Below are 16,968 nucleotides of genomic sequence, written 5' to 3' on the forward strand. Positions count from 1 at the left end.
GACGCTCTAAGAGCTGGAGCCCCTCTGTGATGGAGACAGGTTCAGAGCTGGGGGTGCCCAACTTGGAGAAGGCTCCAGGGAGACTTCAGAGCCCCTTTCAATGACTAAAGGGGCTCAGGAGGGCTGGAAAGGGACTTTGGACAAGGGGGAATTGCTTCCTCCTGCCAGAGCACGGGGTTAGATGGGGTACGGGGAAGGAATGGAACTCCCAGAGAGAAGCTGTGGCCTCTCCACCCCTGGAAGTGTCCAAGGCCAGGCTGGACGGGGCTTAGAGCAACCTGGGATAGTGGAAGGTGTCCCTGCCATGGCAGGGGGTTGGAACTGGAAGGTTTTCACGCCCCCTTCCCACGCCAACCCTCCCGCACGAGGGGGTTCGGGGCCGCCGACTCCTTCCCGCTCCGCCTGTGCCGACGCGCGCCTCAGCCAATCAGAGCCCGCCGCCGGCCGTCACACCAGCCGCGCCGCCTTCCTATTGGCTGGCGCTGCCCTGGTGCGAGCGCGCCTTCGCCAATCGGCGCCGTGCCCGCCCCACCGAGCGATGTACCGAGCGCTGTGATTGGCTCCGGGGCGGGGCTGGAGCGGCCCCGCCCGTGCCCGGTTAAGCGGCGGGTGGGGGGGGCGGCGGGAGCGCGCGGCGGCGGCGGCGGGGTCTGAGCGCGGCCCCCATGGAGCTACTGCGGAAATGGCTGGGCCACCCCGAGGACATCTACAACCTGCTCCGCTTCAAGATGGGCGGCTACCGCGCCGTCATGCCGCGGATGGACACGGTGAGCAGCGAGGGATGCGCGAGCGGCGAGAAGCGCTTCGCTGTCGCCGGTGCGCGGTGCTCCCGGTGTGGAGCGGGGCACGGGAGGAGGAGGAGGAGGTGGGAGGCACTGTCATGTCCGGGCGCGGATACGGTGTTGCCATGGGTGACCATCTTGTATCCAGCGTGTATAGGACTTTGCCCGGCTGTGTGCGCCTTGTATGCGCCTCAGTGCTTCCCGGTTCTGCCGGCTCCGGGCATCCTATTGCATTGCCCGTGCTGTTTGTGCTTCCTACCGGTTCCGGGCATTCCACCGGTTCCGGGCATCCTGTGCGCTGGTGCCCGGAGCCGGTGGAATGCCCGGAGCTTCAAGCATCCTTGCTTTGCCCGGTGCCGGTACCCTGCGAGCTTCCCACCGGCTCCGAGCATCCCTTGCATTGCTCGGTGCCGGTACCAAAGCCGGACGTCGTAGAGCCCCGGTGCTGCCGGAGCATTCCGCAGCTCCAGCCATCCCTTGCATTGCTCAGTGCCGGTATCCTGCCAGCATCCTGCTGACTCCGAGCATCTCAGTCTTCCCATGCATTTCTCATTGCCCATACCCGCATTCATCCCCCCAGCTCCGAGCATCGCTTGCACTGCTCGCTGCCGGTACCCTGCGCTCATCCCCGGTTTGCTCCGTTCATCGGACGGCCCCGGCGCTGTCCGTACATGGCAGCGTGTCCGGCCACGGCACGGGGCGGGTTAAGGGGCGGGTTTCGGGCCTGGGGCGGAGCGGAGCGGCCGCAGCCCCCCAGTGCTGCCGCCCCCATGGCGGCCGGCTCCCGGGCCGTGTCCGTGCTCCGGCGGACACTGACACTGTCCCCGCCGCGGAAACCCCCGCGGGCAGCGGGACAGCGGCGGGGACAGCACCAGCAGCGGCAGCGGTGCGGAGCCCCCCCGGCCCCGCCGCCCGCCGCCGCCCCCCGGTTCCAACCCGCGGCCCCCGGCCCGCTCTGCCCTCAGGACTCGCTGGGATGTGGCCTCCGAACCTGCTACCGGTACCTCAACCAGACCAGCCGCAGCTTCGCCGCCGTCATCCAGGCTCTGGATGGAGAGCTGCGGTGAGCGGGTGACACCGGGGAGGGGTGCAGTGACCGCCGGCAAGGCGGGGTTTTGGGGGGTGGTGGGTGGGGTGACATCCCAATGCTGGGGATCCTCGAGAGGGAGTGGATGCAGCTTTCCCCTCGAACCCCTTGGTGATGGTGGGGGTAAATCTCCTCCCTGGGAGGTGGTGATGATGGTGATGGTGGGGGTAAATCTCCCTAGAGGTGGTGATGGTGGGGATAAATCTCCTCCTGGGGTGGTACAATGCCACCCCAACACTGGGCATCCCAGGGAACTTAGTGGCCTCCCAGTTTCAGATCTCTCCAGGAGCTGGTGGGTGTGATGCCCCCCAATATCAGAACTGAGCCCATGCAGTACCTATCCCCAAATTCCATTTTTCTCTGGTGGAGATGCTGAGACACGCTCCCTCTCCCATCAGGAGCTGACTGGGCTCACTCAGCTCAGCCCCACCCCGTGCAGCAGACGTGGGGATTTTCACGTCCCAGCTGGCTGTGCCACATCCCCCCTGTGCATCACATCCCTCCCCAAACTGTGTCTCTGGGCTCAGCCTGTGGCCAGCAGGCTGTTAAACACAGGGCCTGGCACTGTGCCCCGTGTGACACCCTGGGAATGTGTCCTGGCACTGCTGAGCTGGACAAAGGGTGGAGGGAGGAGGTGAGGAAAAACCGGGGACTGACCAAGGGTCTGGGCCTTGCCTGGGAGATGCTTTTGGAACCAAATTGTGCAGTTGTCACAGGGGGTTTGTGGCACACCCGTTTTTTGCTGTGCAGATTTTGCTGCCCTGTGCAGAAAAGCTTCAGACAGGAATAGTAACAGAGGATGTAAATAAAGCTCAGCTGGTCAGGGGGCCTCATGCCATGTAATTATTTTCCATATATAATTCCCTATATTCATTTGACAATTACTGATTTCTGTTTTTAAATCCCCAGTTAATCTCAAGATGGGTTGATGATCAAATTTAGGGGTTCTGGAAGTTGTTCCAGACACATCTGATGTCTCTGATCTGAGCTGTTGCAGGCGCTACCCCAAACACTGTGTGGTCTGGGGTTTCTGAGCCCTGGTTTGGCATTTTGGATGGTGCCACATAACTGTGTCCAGTGTTTATGAAATGGTGTTTGCAGCCTGGTAGACAGGAAAGGCAGAGAAGTTCAGTGGTTTGGCTGAAATTGCATGGAAAAGTACAAATAGGGCCAAGAATTAAGCTTTTTATTTTCCATGCTTTTTCTGTGCAGGAATTAAGAAAAAAAATTAAGAAAACACTATGAAACCTGTTAGCAATGTGTCTGCCCTGTACTTGCCTCAAACCTCTGCAGTTTTCTTGGTGTTTTTTGTCATTTAATCCTTGCCCGGCAGCCCTGCAGGAGGATCACCCTTCAGGGCACAGAATTTCTGCCTGGCATCCTAAAAATGCTCTTGCCTGATCTTTGCAACCCAGCTTGGGCAGGGATGGTGGTTGGATTACAGCTGGCTCAGTAGTGGATCAGGAGAGGTTCATTTTCAAAGCCTAGGAGTTCACCAGAGGATTTAGGGACAAACAAGGGAAATACAAAATAGAGAGGATAGAGAAATAGGTAGAGCCACAGCCTTAAATAATTTTGATCAAAAAAGTAATTGCATTGAAGTTGACCCCATCAGGGAGTTCAGCTGAGCCCCTGTGGTTACAGACAGGCATCCCAGAAGGGCTGCTGGAAAATGGGGAACTTCTGGAGGAGTCATTGGGGCAGTGCTCCCCTGGCCAGGCAGGGTGTTGGTAGCTGAGCTGAAATGTTTGGTTCCTCTTTCCTGGCTTTCTTTTGGCCCCATAAACCACTTGTTTTGCTGGCCAGAGCCCTGTTCAGCTCATTGCTCCAAGGTTAGGGTGTTTCTGGGAAGGTGGGAGGCTCAAAACTGCAATTTCATCCACGGCTGAGCCAACAGCATCATAACTGCTGGTGGAGGAAAAGATTCTGATCCAAGCTCATGGCTCCTCTCCTGGTGATGGAGAGGAGAAGAGGGATGCTCCTGCCTCTCTGCTGCCAGTTCCATGCTCCTGCCTGTCTCTGGAGCTCTTCAGGATCTGTTCTTGAGGGTCCAGCACAGGCTGTATGTCCTGGCAAGGAGAAAGGAGACCTCCTCACCTGGGCAGGAGGGAGCTGCAGCTGACAGGGCTGAGCTTGAGCTCTGGAAGATCCAGACTTGTACTTTGCAGGTGTCTGCTTCCATTTGTGCCATGGGTCTAAATTCAGTATGTGATGGAAGTTAGGGAGGCAGGTAAGGTCTGGATGCAGAATTGGGGTTAAAGAAGTGTTTTAACTGTGCTGGGTTCTGGAATTACTGCTGGCTCTTCCCTGGGCATGGTGCCCATGTGAGAGGTGCCTTTGGGATGGCATTTCCAGGTTCTGCTCTGCCTTTCTTGGTGGCTTCTGGAACCAGATTGGAGCCTTGGGCACTTGCATCCTGTTGGATGAACATTTACAGCCTGGCTGGAATGGAAAAACTCAGTCATGCAAAGGAACAGGAGCACGAGAGCTGCTCATGTGGTGTGACAGAGGTGTTAAATACCCTTCTAGTCAAGGAAAAAAAGCCAAATTTGACAGTATTGGCTCTAAGAGCAAGTCAGTTTTCCCTGGATGATTAATCACTGCTTGCACAGGAGTACAACACTGTCACCTGGTAATTAGCATTTAAGCAGACCAAGCTACTTTCCATTTGTTAAACAATTAATAAATGCCTCCTCTCCTTGGCATATATCCCTGTGCTCATGGAGATCTGGGGATTATTTAATATAAATCCTGTTGCAAACAGCATTTCTTGCCATCAGGACTTGGTTTTGTTTGTTTGGTTTGTTTTCTTCAGCTTCAGAAGTGTGGAGGCAGGGATGGGGAAGGAAGCAGGGAAAAGGCAGGGGTGGTGGGAGCAGGAGGGGAGGTGGCTTTCCAGCAGCTTCCTGCTGGGATATTGGGACACATGGGCTGCTTCCAGTGTCTTGCTTCTGGAAATAAAAAATACAGGCTGATTTTGGCTCTTTCTGCCATTCCTAATGTTCCTGTTGCACAGTGTGACCCCTTTATTCCCCCCCAACAAAGGACAGGAATATTTTACCCCAACAGGGTAAAAGGTGTGCAGAGAAGGGGGAGTGATGGGGAAAACACACCTGTTTTTTTCCCCCCCCTTCCCTATTTGACATTTGCTTTTCCAAATAAGCTGACCTTGGGCTCTGTCCTCTGGGTCCAGGTGAGCACTGGCCATTCTTGCAGTGTTGGATCTTCCCTGCTCAGGGAGCTCACAGGCCTGACCCTTCCCTGATGGACATCTTAGAAACCTCAAAATCATGCTGTAGTTCTCATGAGGGAAAATCCTGGATTTCCTATGGATGACATGAGCATCCCCTTGGATGTCAAGGTCCCGATGCTGCACGAGTTCCACTCCCATCTCTACCAGCCAGACTGGAAGTACCCATCTGAGAAACTCATCTTATAAACCCCAAAAGCATGCTATAGTTCTCCTCATGAGGGAAAATCCTGGATTTCCTATGGATGACATGAGCATCCCGTTAGATGTCAAGGTCCCGATGCTGCACAAGTTGCACTCCCAAATCTACCAGCCAGACTAGAAGTACACATCTAAAAACACATCTTAGAAACCCTCAAAACCATGCTGTAGTTCCCTGATACACATCTTAGAAACCCCAGAATCATGCTGTAGTTCCCTGATACACATCTTAGAAACCCAAAAAATATGCTGTAGTTCTCCTCATGAGGGAAAATCCTGGATTTTCCTGCCTGGTATCTTCCAAAGGCACGTGGCAGTGCCACTGTGTGACACGCTGAGCTCAAAGTGCCTCTGCTGAAGGCTCTGTGGTTAATCCCAGCTGCTTGTCCTGCCTCCTAGGCACTCCCAAGTAAAAGTTTACTGTTTTTTCTCCCTTTCCAGCCATGCAGTGTGTATATTCTACCTGGTTCTCCGTGCCCTGGACACTGTAGAGGATGACATGAGCATCCCTTTGGATGTCAAGGTCCCGATGCTGCACGAGTTCCACTCCTATCTCTACCAGCCAGACTGGAAGTACACAGAGAGCAAGGAGAAGGACAGGCAGGTGCTGGAAGACTTCCCAACGGTAAGGCAGCCTCCTCCTTGCCCCTGGTGGCATCTCTGGGTGCCTGGTTGTCTCCACGTGGTGCCTGCAGAGCTTGTTCAGTGCCACAGATCTTCCCAAGGGCTTCATCACCTGCCTGTGGGGCTGGGTGCCAAGCTGGGGTGAGAAATTCAAACATTGTGCAATGATGTGGGGCAGAGGGGATCTGGCTGTGGAAAAGTTCCAGCCCTTGGAAAGTGGCTTTTTGCCTCCTCTGCTGGAACAGCAGATGACCATTGTCTTGTGGAGAGAGATTTGGGGTTGTTGCCCAGCACAGTGAATTGTATTTGTGGGGTGTTCTGGTGAAGGAAGGAATGATGAATTTGGCTTGATGTTTTTAGAAGGTTAATTTATGATTACATTACATTACATTACATTACATTACATTACATTACATTACATTACATTATATTATATTATACTATAGAATACAGAAAGGATATTTATAGAATGCTAAAAAGATAATAATGAAAACCCGTGACTCTTTTCAGAGTCTCAACACAACTTAGCACTGATTGGCCAATGAGTCAAAACAACTCACACCAGAAACCAATAAAACAATTACTTGTAAATAAACAATCTTTAAACACGTTTCATATAAGCAAAAGAAATGTAAATAAGATAATTATTGGGTTTTTTTTTCCCTGAGGCTTCTCAGCTTCTCAAGAGAAAAATTTTAGACAAAGAGATTTTTCAAAAAATGTAAATGTAACACCTGTGTGCACAGTGGGAGGTGTCCCTGCCCATGGCAGAGGGTGGAATGAGATGAGCTTTAAGGACCCTTCCTACCCAAACCATTCCATAACTCTGATACAAGAGCATCCTCATTGTAATTAGTAACAATATTGCGTTGATTTTTTTATTATTGAGCTGATTTTTAGGCTTTTTTCCTTTCCTCTGTTTAAGAAAAAATGTAATAGTTCTGGTGAGGAACATCTCATTTTCAGAGGATGTTCTGTTTTGTTCAAGTTTTTACCATTTTTAATTTATTCTGCCCTTTTCAGGCTTTCCCTAGCAGTGGGAATGGGGTGGTTGTTTGGAGAACTGAGGTGTGTTGGGAGTTTTGATGCTCAGGTTTGGGGTGACTGTGGCTGTAGCCTGTCAGAGGCCGGAGTGCTGTAGGGGATGTGGGTAAAGATACAGTAGGTATGACAGTGGCTTGGCTTTAGAGGAGCTTTTGAGAAGGTGTTTGTGGCGCTTTGCTGTTCTCTCTTGGTGTATATGTTATTTATTTGAGGCAATCTATGCTCAGGTATGATTTTAATAATTTTTTAATATTTTAAAGGAATATTTTAATAAATATTCTAATAAATATAATTTTATGTAATGTTTTGATCTCTATTGTTTTAACATTTAAAATAAATTTTAATATTTTAATAAATATTAAAATAAATAAAAAGAAATAAAATAAATATAAATAAATACATAAACCCATGCTCAGGTATTATTTTAATAATTTTAATAATCATAAAATTGTAGAACCATGGAATTGTTGGGTTGGGTGGGACCATAAAGCTCATCCCATTCCATCCCATGCCAAGGCAGGGACACCTTCCACTAGACCAGGTTACTCCAAGCCCTATCCCTGAATTTTTTGGGGGCATTTACAGCCTCTCTGGGCATGCTCTACCAGTGCCTCACCACCCTTACAGAGAAAAACTTCTAATAATATTTCCTAGAGGTGCATTTGCAGGCTGTGCTCCTCTTTGAAGGGGGAATTGAAGCCACAGAGACAGAAGCAGAGTGAATACATTTATTTTACAGACAAACCCTTATTGCACACAACCCCTGGGCTGGCTGCAGTCCCCCATGATGGAGCATAAAGCTTAGCACAGTAAAACATGATGCTCCACAGTTTTGGGAAAAGGAGGATGCACTTTTTAATATTTTTTTTTCAGTGTGAGAGTGATGGAGACAGTGCAGGTGTCCCTGCCCATAGCAGGGGGGTTGGAACTGGAAGATCTTCAAGGTCATTTCCAACTCAACCCGCTCTGTGATTCCATCATCACTTTACTGGACATGCAATAGAAGGATTCTCACTTCCCTCACTGCTTGATGCTTTCCAGTTGTGCCAAATGTGTGAAGCTAGAGCTGGAGAGGGCTGGGGAGAGCAGAGCACCAGAAACCTCCCACGGGTCTTTTCCATGGCTGGTGTGATGGAATGCTCTCAAATTACAGAGGAAAACAGCTCTGTGTACCAAGTGCAGCCAGTTTTGTCCTGCAGCTCCCAGATTATACCAGTCCAAGGCCACAGAGCCTTCCCAAAGATTCTGCTGTGTCTGATCTCCTGCCAGAGACCATCCTGTTTAGACTGGGAACAGGCTAAGCCTGAGCTCCAAGGACCTTGAAACAGCTCAGGTTGAGGGAGTTGTCCCAGATCTCCAGCCAGGGCAGGATTAGAGCCTGGTAAACAGTATTTTTCTGATTTGTTAAGCAGTATTTTTCTGATTTGTTAAACAGTGTTTTTCTGATTTGTTAATAAATGTTGAACTGTGCTGCTTGTTTTTTTTTTTTTTTTACTTCCTGAACACTCTGTTTTTACCACACTACAGATCTCCATGGAGTTCAGAAAACTGTCCAAAGTCTACCAGGATGTGATTTCAGATATTTGTCACAAGATGGGTGTTGGGATGGCAGAGTTCTTGGAGAAAAAGGTGGATTCTCAGCATGAGTGGGACAAGGTAAGTGAGCCCAGACCAAGGAATGGACTGAGCTTGAGCAGGGTCATGGAGTTAAGGTTGGAAAAGCCCTCGGAGATCACCAAGCCCAACCATTCCACCAGCACTGCCAAAGCCACCACAGAACTGTGTCCCCAAGTGCCACATCCACAGGTTTTTTTGAAAATTTCCAGGTAGGGCCTCTTTGTCTCTGTGAAAAGAGTAGACAGACCGTCCCTATGGGGAAAAAATGTTTGTTTTCATGGGAAAGCTGAGACATCCCAGGGAGACCTTGCATCAAATGAACTCTCAATTGCTTTTTGTAAAACTCACTGTGGCAAACAGGCAGCTCTTTGTAACTGCTCCTTTTATCTTGTTTTTTTTTCCCCTCCTTTCCCAACTTGGCACCTCCTTGGCAGTATTGTCACTACGTTGCTGGGCTGGTGGGGATTGGCCTCTCCCGTCTCTTCTCTGCATCAGAGCTGGAAGATTCCATCGTGGGGCAGGACACAGAGCTGGCAAACTCCATGGGCCTCTTCCTGCAGAAAACCAACATCATCCGTGACTACCTGGAGGACCAGATGGAGGGAAGGGAGTTCTGGCCCAGAGAGGTGAGGAAAAACCTCATAAAATTGCTGCTGTTGGCTGTACATCTTCTTGGTAATGGCAGTTCTGGCTGACATCTGTCTGCAGCTCTCTGGGTACAGATGTGGGCACAAGGTGATGTCACCATACACTGCCAAGAGCTACTTAGGCAGCTCTTTCTCCTCTCTGCTAGGCTTTCTGTGGGAATGAGGAAGGATAAAACTGGCTGGGATCCCAGGAGGGTACCCAAAAGTTCCCAAAAAGCAGGATCAGCTTTGCCTGTGCCTGACACGACATCCAAAAATTTTTTTCCCCCTTTTCCATGTGGCTCAGCTGTCTCATTTCTTGATGTGCATTTCTTGATGTGTGACTTGCCCTCCCTAGCAAAGATAGGGAGATGAGTTTCACCCTCCTCCTTTACCATCTCTTTGTGTGCACCAAGGCCACTGTCACATCCCCACAGCCTGCCCCTCCTGCTTTTCTTTACCCCAAGGCTGTTGTGTGGGGATTTTTTGGTGCTTCTTGTTGCTCTCCCAGACCTGCTGTCTCTCTGATGACATCAATGCACCCCTCCAGCTCAGGAACACTTATCTTGGTGTTTAGGTTTGGAGCAGATATGCGAAGAAGCTCTCAGACCTTGCCAAGCCAGAGAACGTCGACGCGGCCGTGCAGTGTCTCAATGAGCTCATCACCAACGCCCTCCACCACGTCCCCGACGTCCTCACCTACCTGTCCCGCCTCAAAAACCAAAGTGTCTTCAACTTCTGCGCTATCCCCCAGGTGAGCTGAGCTTCCAAGTGGTTCCTCACCCTCTGCAGCCCAGCTGGTGAGGAGCTGGAGGTGGAGGAGGTTCTGTGTTGTTGGTTTTCTTGCTTATTTCTCGGCTCCTGCTGTTTCTGCTGTTGTTGAGGTTGTGGCTCCACTCCATGGATGTCACTATGGACAGGGTAAATCTTTGCAAGTTCCTTGCAGTGCAAGTTGCTGTCTCTCCCCAGGTGATGGCCATTGCCACGCTGGCTGCCTGCTACAACAACCAGCAGGTGTTCAAGGGGGTGGTGAAGATCCGCAAGGGCCAGGCTGTCACCCTCATGATGGATGCCACCAACATCCAAGCTGTCAAAGCCATCATGTACCAGTATGTGGAAGAGGTAGGCTCAGCAGTTTGTTTTCAGTCATTTCTGGCTGTTCCTGTCCCTGGTTTTGGGGTGGAATTGGGAGTGCATGGAGATCTGTTCATTCTATCTTTGGCTCAATGATGGTGGGGAGTGGTGGCCCTGATGTGGTTTTGGCATGGACCAAACTGTGCTTGATGTGTTCCCTTGAATGTTCCCTGGGTCTGGTTGTGTGTTGGGAAGTAGCGACTGGGGCCAGGGGCATCCTGGCCTGGACCAGCAGTAGTGTGACCAGGGCAGTGCCCATCCCCTTGAGCCACTGCTGGGGTCAGTTCTGGGCCACTCACAACACGAAGGACATTGAGGGGCTGGAGCATGTCCAGTGAAGGGAACAGAGCTGGGGAAGGGGCTGGAGCACCCGGAGTGGTTAAGGGGGCTGGGGAGGGGCTCAAGGGGGACCTTATGACTTCCTCCTGACTTCAGGGTCCTGTGGAGATTAAAAGTTCACACGGAAAGTCAACTGGTGGGGAGTTTTATGGGAAAAAAACACTTCCCCTCCCCAAAACCCAATTACAGTGAAGGCTATTAAATAAAAACACTTGGTCAGCAGGGAGACCCCAAATCACAGGTTATTAGAGCTGATCCCATGGCAAGGGACAGTGACACTTGACACTGCAAGTCTTTAACCCAGGAGAGATTCTCTGCTTGAGTCCACCTTGCTCAGACTCCTGCAGAGGAGTATCTCAGAAAGCCATGAGGAGAAAACCCCAAATGCCACAGAATCAGGTGATGATTAGGCTGTTCCAGGTAGGAATGTTCCCACTGGTTTCAGGTGGGCCAGTCTGCTATCCTCCAGACAGCAAGTGAGGATTGCAGGGTGAGAACCCCTGATCCCAGTAACACCACTGGTCCCAGTAACTCCACTGGGACTGGAGGGATCGTGTCCAACGCCATGTGGTCCATGTCCCATCATGGGGTGCCCTCAAGAGGCAGCTTGGCTTAGTGCACTTCCCAAGGGAAGTGGGAAAGGAATGGGCCTCTGTGACTGTGTTCGGGGGGAAGAGAACGAGGAGCTGACTCCATGTTTCAGAAGGCTGATTTATTATTTTATGATATATATTATATTAAAACTACACTAAAAGAATAGAAGGATTTCATCAGAAGGCTGTCTAAGTATAAAAAAAGAAGGAATGAATAACAAAGGCTTGTGGCTCGGACAGAGAGTCTGAGACAGCTGGACTGTGATTGGCCATTAATTAGAAACAACCACATGAGACCAATCACAGATCCACCTGTTGCATTCCACAGCAGCAGATAATCAGTGTTTACATTTTGTTCCATGAGGCCTCTCAGCTTCTCAGGAGAAAAAATCTTAAGGAAAGGATTTTTCATAAAAGATGTCTGTGAAAGGCCCCTGGCCCCATCCAGCTGTCCCTTGCTTCATGTCACTCCACCACCAACATCACTCTTGGCCCTTAAAACTTCAACCTCCTCCCATTTTCCTCCCTTAAACTCCCTGTGCCACCTTGACATTTGATATCATGTGCTGGCAGCACAGTCCAGCTGAGAAGGAGAAGGAGGGAGTGCAGCGGGGGCACGGTGAGAAGCCGTGGGAGTTCTTGCCAGGCAGAGCCTGAGATTTTAACCCTTTTCTTGAATAATGGAAACCTTACAAATACTGATCCTCCTGGATCTGAATGAGAAGAGAGATAGAGATGAAATGGAGGAGGAAATGGGCAAGTGTGATGCAAGTTCGTGCAGGTGAAAGATGTTGGAAGAGTGGAGAAGAATCTTAGGTGGGAGGAGGTGATGGAGTGGCCTTTGGCTGGACTTTTCTTGCATAGCCATGGACAGAACCATGTTTCCTGTGACACAGAGACTGCATCCAGGGGGGAGGCAGTGGCTTGGAGCTGAGAGAGTGCAGTGATGTTATGGAAGTGCATGCACAGAGACAACGGATGAGGAGGGTGGTGGTTGGTGCCCTCGATCTTCAGTGGAGGAGAAGGTCTCTGTTCTTGAGACCCCCTCGGCCCCAGGGGGTGAAATTTGGGGGGGACAGGTGTCCCAAAAGGGAGAGACTGTGCTCGTTTTTGGAACTGGACAAAGCACCCTTAAAAGGAGAACCCTAGAAGCAGCTCAGGTCCATGTGCAGTGGTGAGAGCACTGGGCATGGAAGGAAGATGTCAGGAATGCAGTGATCTCTGGGCAGTGCCATGTTTGACAGGAAACACACGAGGTCTTAACGGTGTTTCCAGGGGAAGCCTATGGCACAAGAGGGACTACTCACTCCTTGATGAACTGAGAATTGATTATCTAAAGGGTGGTGATGGACTGAGAGTTGGTTGATCTGAGGGATGGATGGATGTATTGGAAATTTGGTGGGGGGAGGAGGAGGAAATGCTTTTGGAAGATTTTCATTTTTCCTATGTATTTCTTTTTACATATAGTTGTAATTTTGTTAATAAAGTTTTCTCTTCTTTATTTCTAAGTGAGGGGCCTGCTTTGCTCTATCCCTGGTCACATCTCACAGCAGGCACCAGAGAGAGGGTATATTCATGGGGGGCACTGGCATTGGCGCCAGCGTCAAACCATGACAGGGGAGGAGGAAATGTTTTTTGGAAGGTTTTCATTTTTTCATTGTGTTTCTTTCTACATATAGTTGTAGTTTAGTTAATAAAGTTTTCCCTTCTTTATTTCTAAGTAGGAGCCTGCTTTGTTCTAAGTGGGGGCCTGCTTTCCTGGTCACATCTCACAGCAGGCACCAGGCAGAAAGTATATTTTCATGGGGGGCACTGGCATTGGCACCAGCATCAAACCATGACAGGGGAGGAGGAAATGTTTTTTGGAAGGTTTTCATTCTTTCTGTGTGTTTCTTACTACATATAGTTTTCTATATGTAAAGTTTTCTCTATGTATAGTTTTCTAAAGTTTCTATATAGTTTTCTCTATGTTTAGTTTTCTAAAGTTTCTCTTATTTATTTCTAAATGAGGGGCCTGCTTTGCTCTATTCCTGGTCGCATCTCATAGCAGACACCAGGGTGAGGGTATTTTCATGGGGGCACTGGCATTGGCGCCAGCCTCAAACCATGACAGAGCCTTACACAGGGTATTTATTTACATAAATAGGAGCCCTAACTCCTCCTCCTCCCTCCTCCTGCTGCAGATCTACCAGAAGATGCCGAGCACGGACCCCTCGTGCCGCAGGACGCAGCAGGCGATTGCCGCCATCCGCGCCGCCAGCCTGCCCGCCGGCCCCATGGCCTCCCGCCACCACTACTCGCCCATCTACCTGTCCTGTGCCATGCTGCTGGCTGCCCTGAGCTGGCAGTACCTCAGCACCCTCTCCAAGGCCACCGAGGAGTACGTGCAGGCAGGGGACAACTGAAGGGCACCGCAGGGTGGGGGGATGATGGTGGCAGATGGGTGGCAGGAGGTCACTCAGTTGTGGGGGTGGCCCAGCACTGGGATGGTGACAAGGATGGGACACTGGGGAGCTGCAGCCCCCTGGGGTGCCAGTGTGGCACTGCTGGACTCCATCCTCACTGCCCTTGCTGGCTGCAAATGCTGACTGGAGTCTCAGTGTTTGGGGTTGAGTGGTTTTTTTCCCCCTTCTTTCCTGTTTACCTGAATATTTTTGGTGATTTTTTGTTTGTTTGTTTTGGTTTTTTTCCCATTAGGATGGTTTGAAATAGAAACTCCAGTTGTTTCTTTTCTTCCTTGAGATTTGAGGCATCTTTCCAGATCAGAGCTGAGCAAAACCCTGAAGGTTTTGCCTCCCTTTCTTAAGCAGCCTCTTCTCCCTCACCTCTGGTGCCTGCTCCATGCTGGAAAGATGCTGCTTCAGCTGGGAGAGGAATGTGCTTCCTTATCCAAGGAAAAAGCTCTGGCCACTTTCTGGCCCTCAGTGATTGACATCCTGCAGCCTGGAAGCAGGCAGATTGCAGCCACATTTCTGTTGTGCTGAAGGATGCTGAAATGAGCCCTTTTAATGTTAAATATATGAGAGGTGAGGTACTCTGTCCACCTGAATGTGCTCCCAGCTGAAAGGCAGCTGTGCAGCTGGGACAGATGGCCCCTGCAGTGACACAGATCTTGTCTTCAGCAGTGGGGAAATGAGAAGGGAGCTGCCAGCACAGCCCTGAGCTCACACAGCAGGCTCTGGGCCCTGCACTGACCCAGCCCAGGGCATGGGTGGCAGAGCAGGGCAGGGGAGGGAGGGTTTGCACCCTGCTGTCCCTCCTGGGATGCTTTTTTAGGGTGGCATTGCTCACTCTGGAAGGGAGGAGTGATCCCTGCCAGGAGCTGGGCAGGCTGGAGCCACCAGGGGGTGACCAGGGCAGGTTTCCCTGACCCACTTGGCTCTGGCTCTGGGTCAGAGTGATGTGTGAGCTGCAGGAGGCTCCCACTGCTGTCTACAAACACGTCAGGCTGGCCTCACAAGAGGAAACAGCACTCTGAAGGCAAGTCCTGTTCTCCTGGGGTGGATTGTTGTTTGCAAGGTCCCTACCCACCCCTTCAAATGCTGCTTTGCTGTCCTGAAGGGAAGGAGAGCTGAAATCCTGGTCTAGGACAGAGCTGCCAGGTGCAGGGTGGTGGCTTTGCAAGGCCAAGCCCTGGTCAGGCTGTTACTCAGAAGGAGAGCCCCTACTCCACAGTTCCTGGTGTAGATTTAAGCTGTTGTTCAAAAGAAACTCGTGGTAGCTCTCTTTGTGCAGCTTCCAGTCTTGTTGAAATTAAAAGTTTTCTTTGGAAAAAAAAAGTGCTGGGTCATCTTTTTTTTTTTTTTCTCAGCTGTCATTTCTTTTACAACAATAATTTCCTACAAGTTACAAGCTCTCAGCTCATGAAATTCCAGTGCTCCCTTGGTGACAACTCTGAGTATCAAAGTACAGCCTGGTGTGCCAGACCTGGGGAAGAATTTTAACCAGAGGGACAGCTCAGAGTCCATAAACTCACTTTGAAGGGAGTGGTGGCACAGCCCTGGGCTGCAGGCACAAGCTCCAGGGCTCTGGGCATCCTCAGGGATGCTGGGGACAGGTCCTGGCTGCTCTCTGCTCAGGGTGGAAGCACCTTTCCCGTCCCAAGGGGTGGCTGTCACCAGCAGGGCCACAGGACAGGGCTGGCAGTGACCACACCTGCACAAGGGAGGGGATTCTGCCCCTCTGAGGTGAGACCCCACCTGCAGAGCTGCCTCCAGCCCTGGGGCCAACAGCAGAAGGACGTGGAGCTGCTGGAGAGAGTCCAGAGGCCACAGAGATGCTCCAAGGGCTGGAGCCCCTCTGCTCTGGAGCCAGGCTGGGAGAGCTGGGGGTGCTCACATGGAGAAGAGAAGGCTCCAGGGAGAACTCAGAGCTCCTTCCAGGGCCTAAAGGGGCTCCAGGAGAGCTGGAGAGGGACTGGGGACAAGGGATGGAGGGACAGGACACAGGGAATGGCTGCACACTGCCAGAGGGTAGGGTTGGGTGAGATACTGGGAGGAAATCCTTCCCTGTGAGGTGGTGAGGCCCTGGCACAGGGTGCCCAGAGAAGCTGTGGCTGCCCCTGGATCCCTGGAAGTGTCCAAAGCCAGGTTGGAACAACCTGGCATAGTGGAAGGTGTCCTTTCCAGTCCCAGGGACTGGATGATCTTTAAGGTCCCTCCCAACCCAAACCATTCTCTGAAGACAGAAGGGCCTCACTTGGCTTCCACCCCAACCATCTGAGGTGGCAGAAGCAACCAAGAGCCAGGAGCCAGGACACTGGAGAAATCATTTATTGGCACAGGTGTTCCAGCCAAATACAGCACAGCTCTGCCTCGCTGGTGCCTGAGCAAGCAGAGCTAAGGGGCTATTTTACAGTGCATGGAGAGCCTGCTTCACACATCCCTGACCCATAGCCTCAGGTCACTAATATATTTTGTGCTTTAAAATTAAAAAAAAAGCTCTTTGCTATATTAGTGTGTTGGCAAATCACATGATTCCTCCTGTACACAACCTATCACCTCCCCCCAGTAACAAAAATAAGGGTTTTTACCTTCCCTAATGTCAAGAAAAAAATGCTTTAATTGTGTCCAATTTACTGAGACATCTCCAAGCATCTGCTTGAGCTCCCTGCAGCAGACCTGGGAACCATCCCTCAACTCAGCATCCAGCACCTGCAGCCCCAAAGCACCCCAAATTTGGGCACTGCACCCTTGCCCAGGCATGACCTGCACAGCCATGCTGCTCAGCCATGCAAGAGAAGGGCTTTGCTCTTTCCCAGCTCCCTCCCAGATGCTTGCAGGATATTTGATCAGAGGCTCATGGAGCTCCAGCCAGGCCCTTCCCCAGCATCAATAACCCCAGACTACAGCAGATAAAAAAGTCAGTGAACAGCTGAGGAAGAAGTGGTTTGAGAAGCCAGGAGGATGGAGCAGAGCAGGCGATGCATGAGGGACTTGGTGCAGGCAGCTCTGGCCAGAGCCACCCCCACAGCAAGTTTATCAGCAGTTTGTTCATTAATAGGTCTAAAATTAGCCAATTCAAGGCACACACTCACAGGAAATTCCTCCCTGCTTGTTTTGGGTGCTAACAGTCAGATCAACCCATCTGGGGGTGCACAAATCCCCCCCTGGCCATGGCTTTCCTGCAGCATCCACCTCTGCTGCCCCACCAAGTCCCTAATCCCAGCACA

General features: G+C 51.2%; 1 protein-coding gene across 1 annotated transcript; it reads left to right on the forward strand.

Annotated features, from left to right (window-relative positions):
* The first annotated feature begins 601 nt into the window (after positions 1 to 601).
* Positions 602 to 16,273, forward strand: FDFT1 (farnesyl-diphosphate farnesyltransferase 1). Its single transcript, XM_005495417.4, has 8 exons — positions 602 to 767; positions 1,748 to 1,845; positions 5,762 to 5,945; positions 8,516 to 8,644; positions 9,040 to 9,231; positions 9,809 to 9,985; positions 10,201 to 10,353; positions 13,481 to 16,273. Exons 1-8 carry the CDS (start codon positions 666 to 668, stop codon positions 13,700 to 13,702), a joined length of 1,257 nt encoding a protein of 418 aa, XP_005495474.2. The 5' UTR covers positions 602 to 665; the 3' UTR covers positions 13,703 to 16,273.
* The last annotated feature ends 695 nt before the right edge of the window (positions 16,274 to 16,968 follow it).

This window comes from Zonotrichia albicollis, chromosome 3 (assembly GCF_047830755.1).
Source record: "Zonotrichia albicollis isolate bZonAlb1 chromosome 3, bZonAlb1.hap1, whole genome shotgun sequence".
In the NCBI taxonomy this organism is placed as follows: Eukaryota; Metazoa; Chordata; class Aves; order Passeriformes; family Passerellidae; genus Zonotrichia; species Zonotrichia albicollis.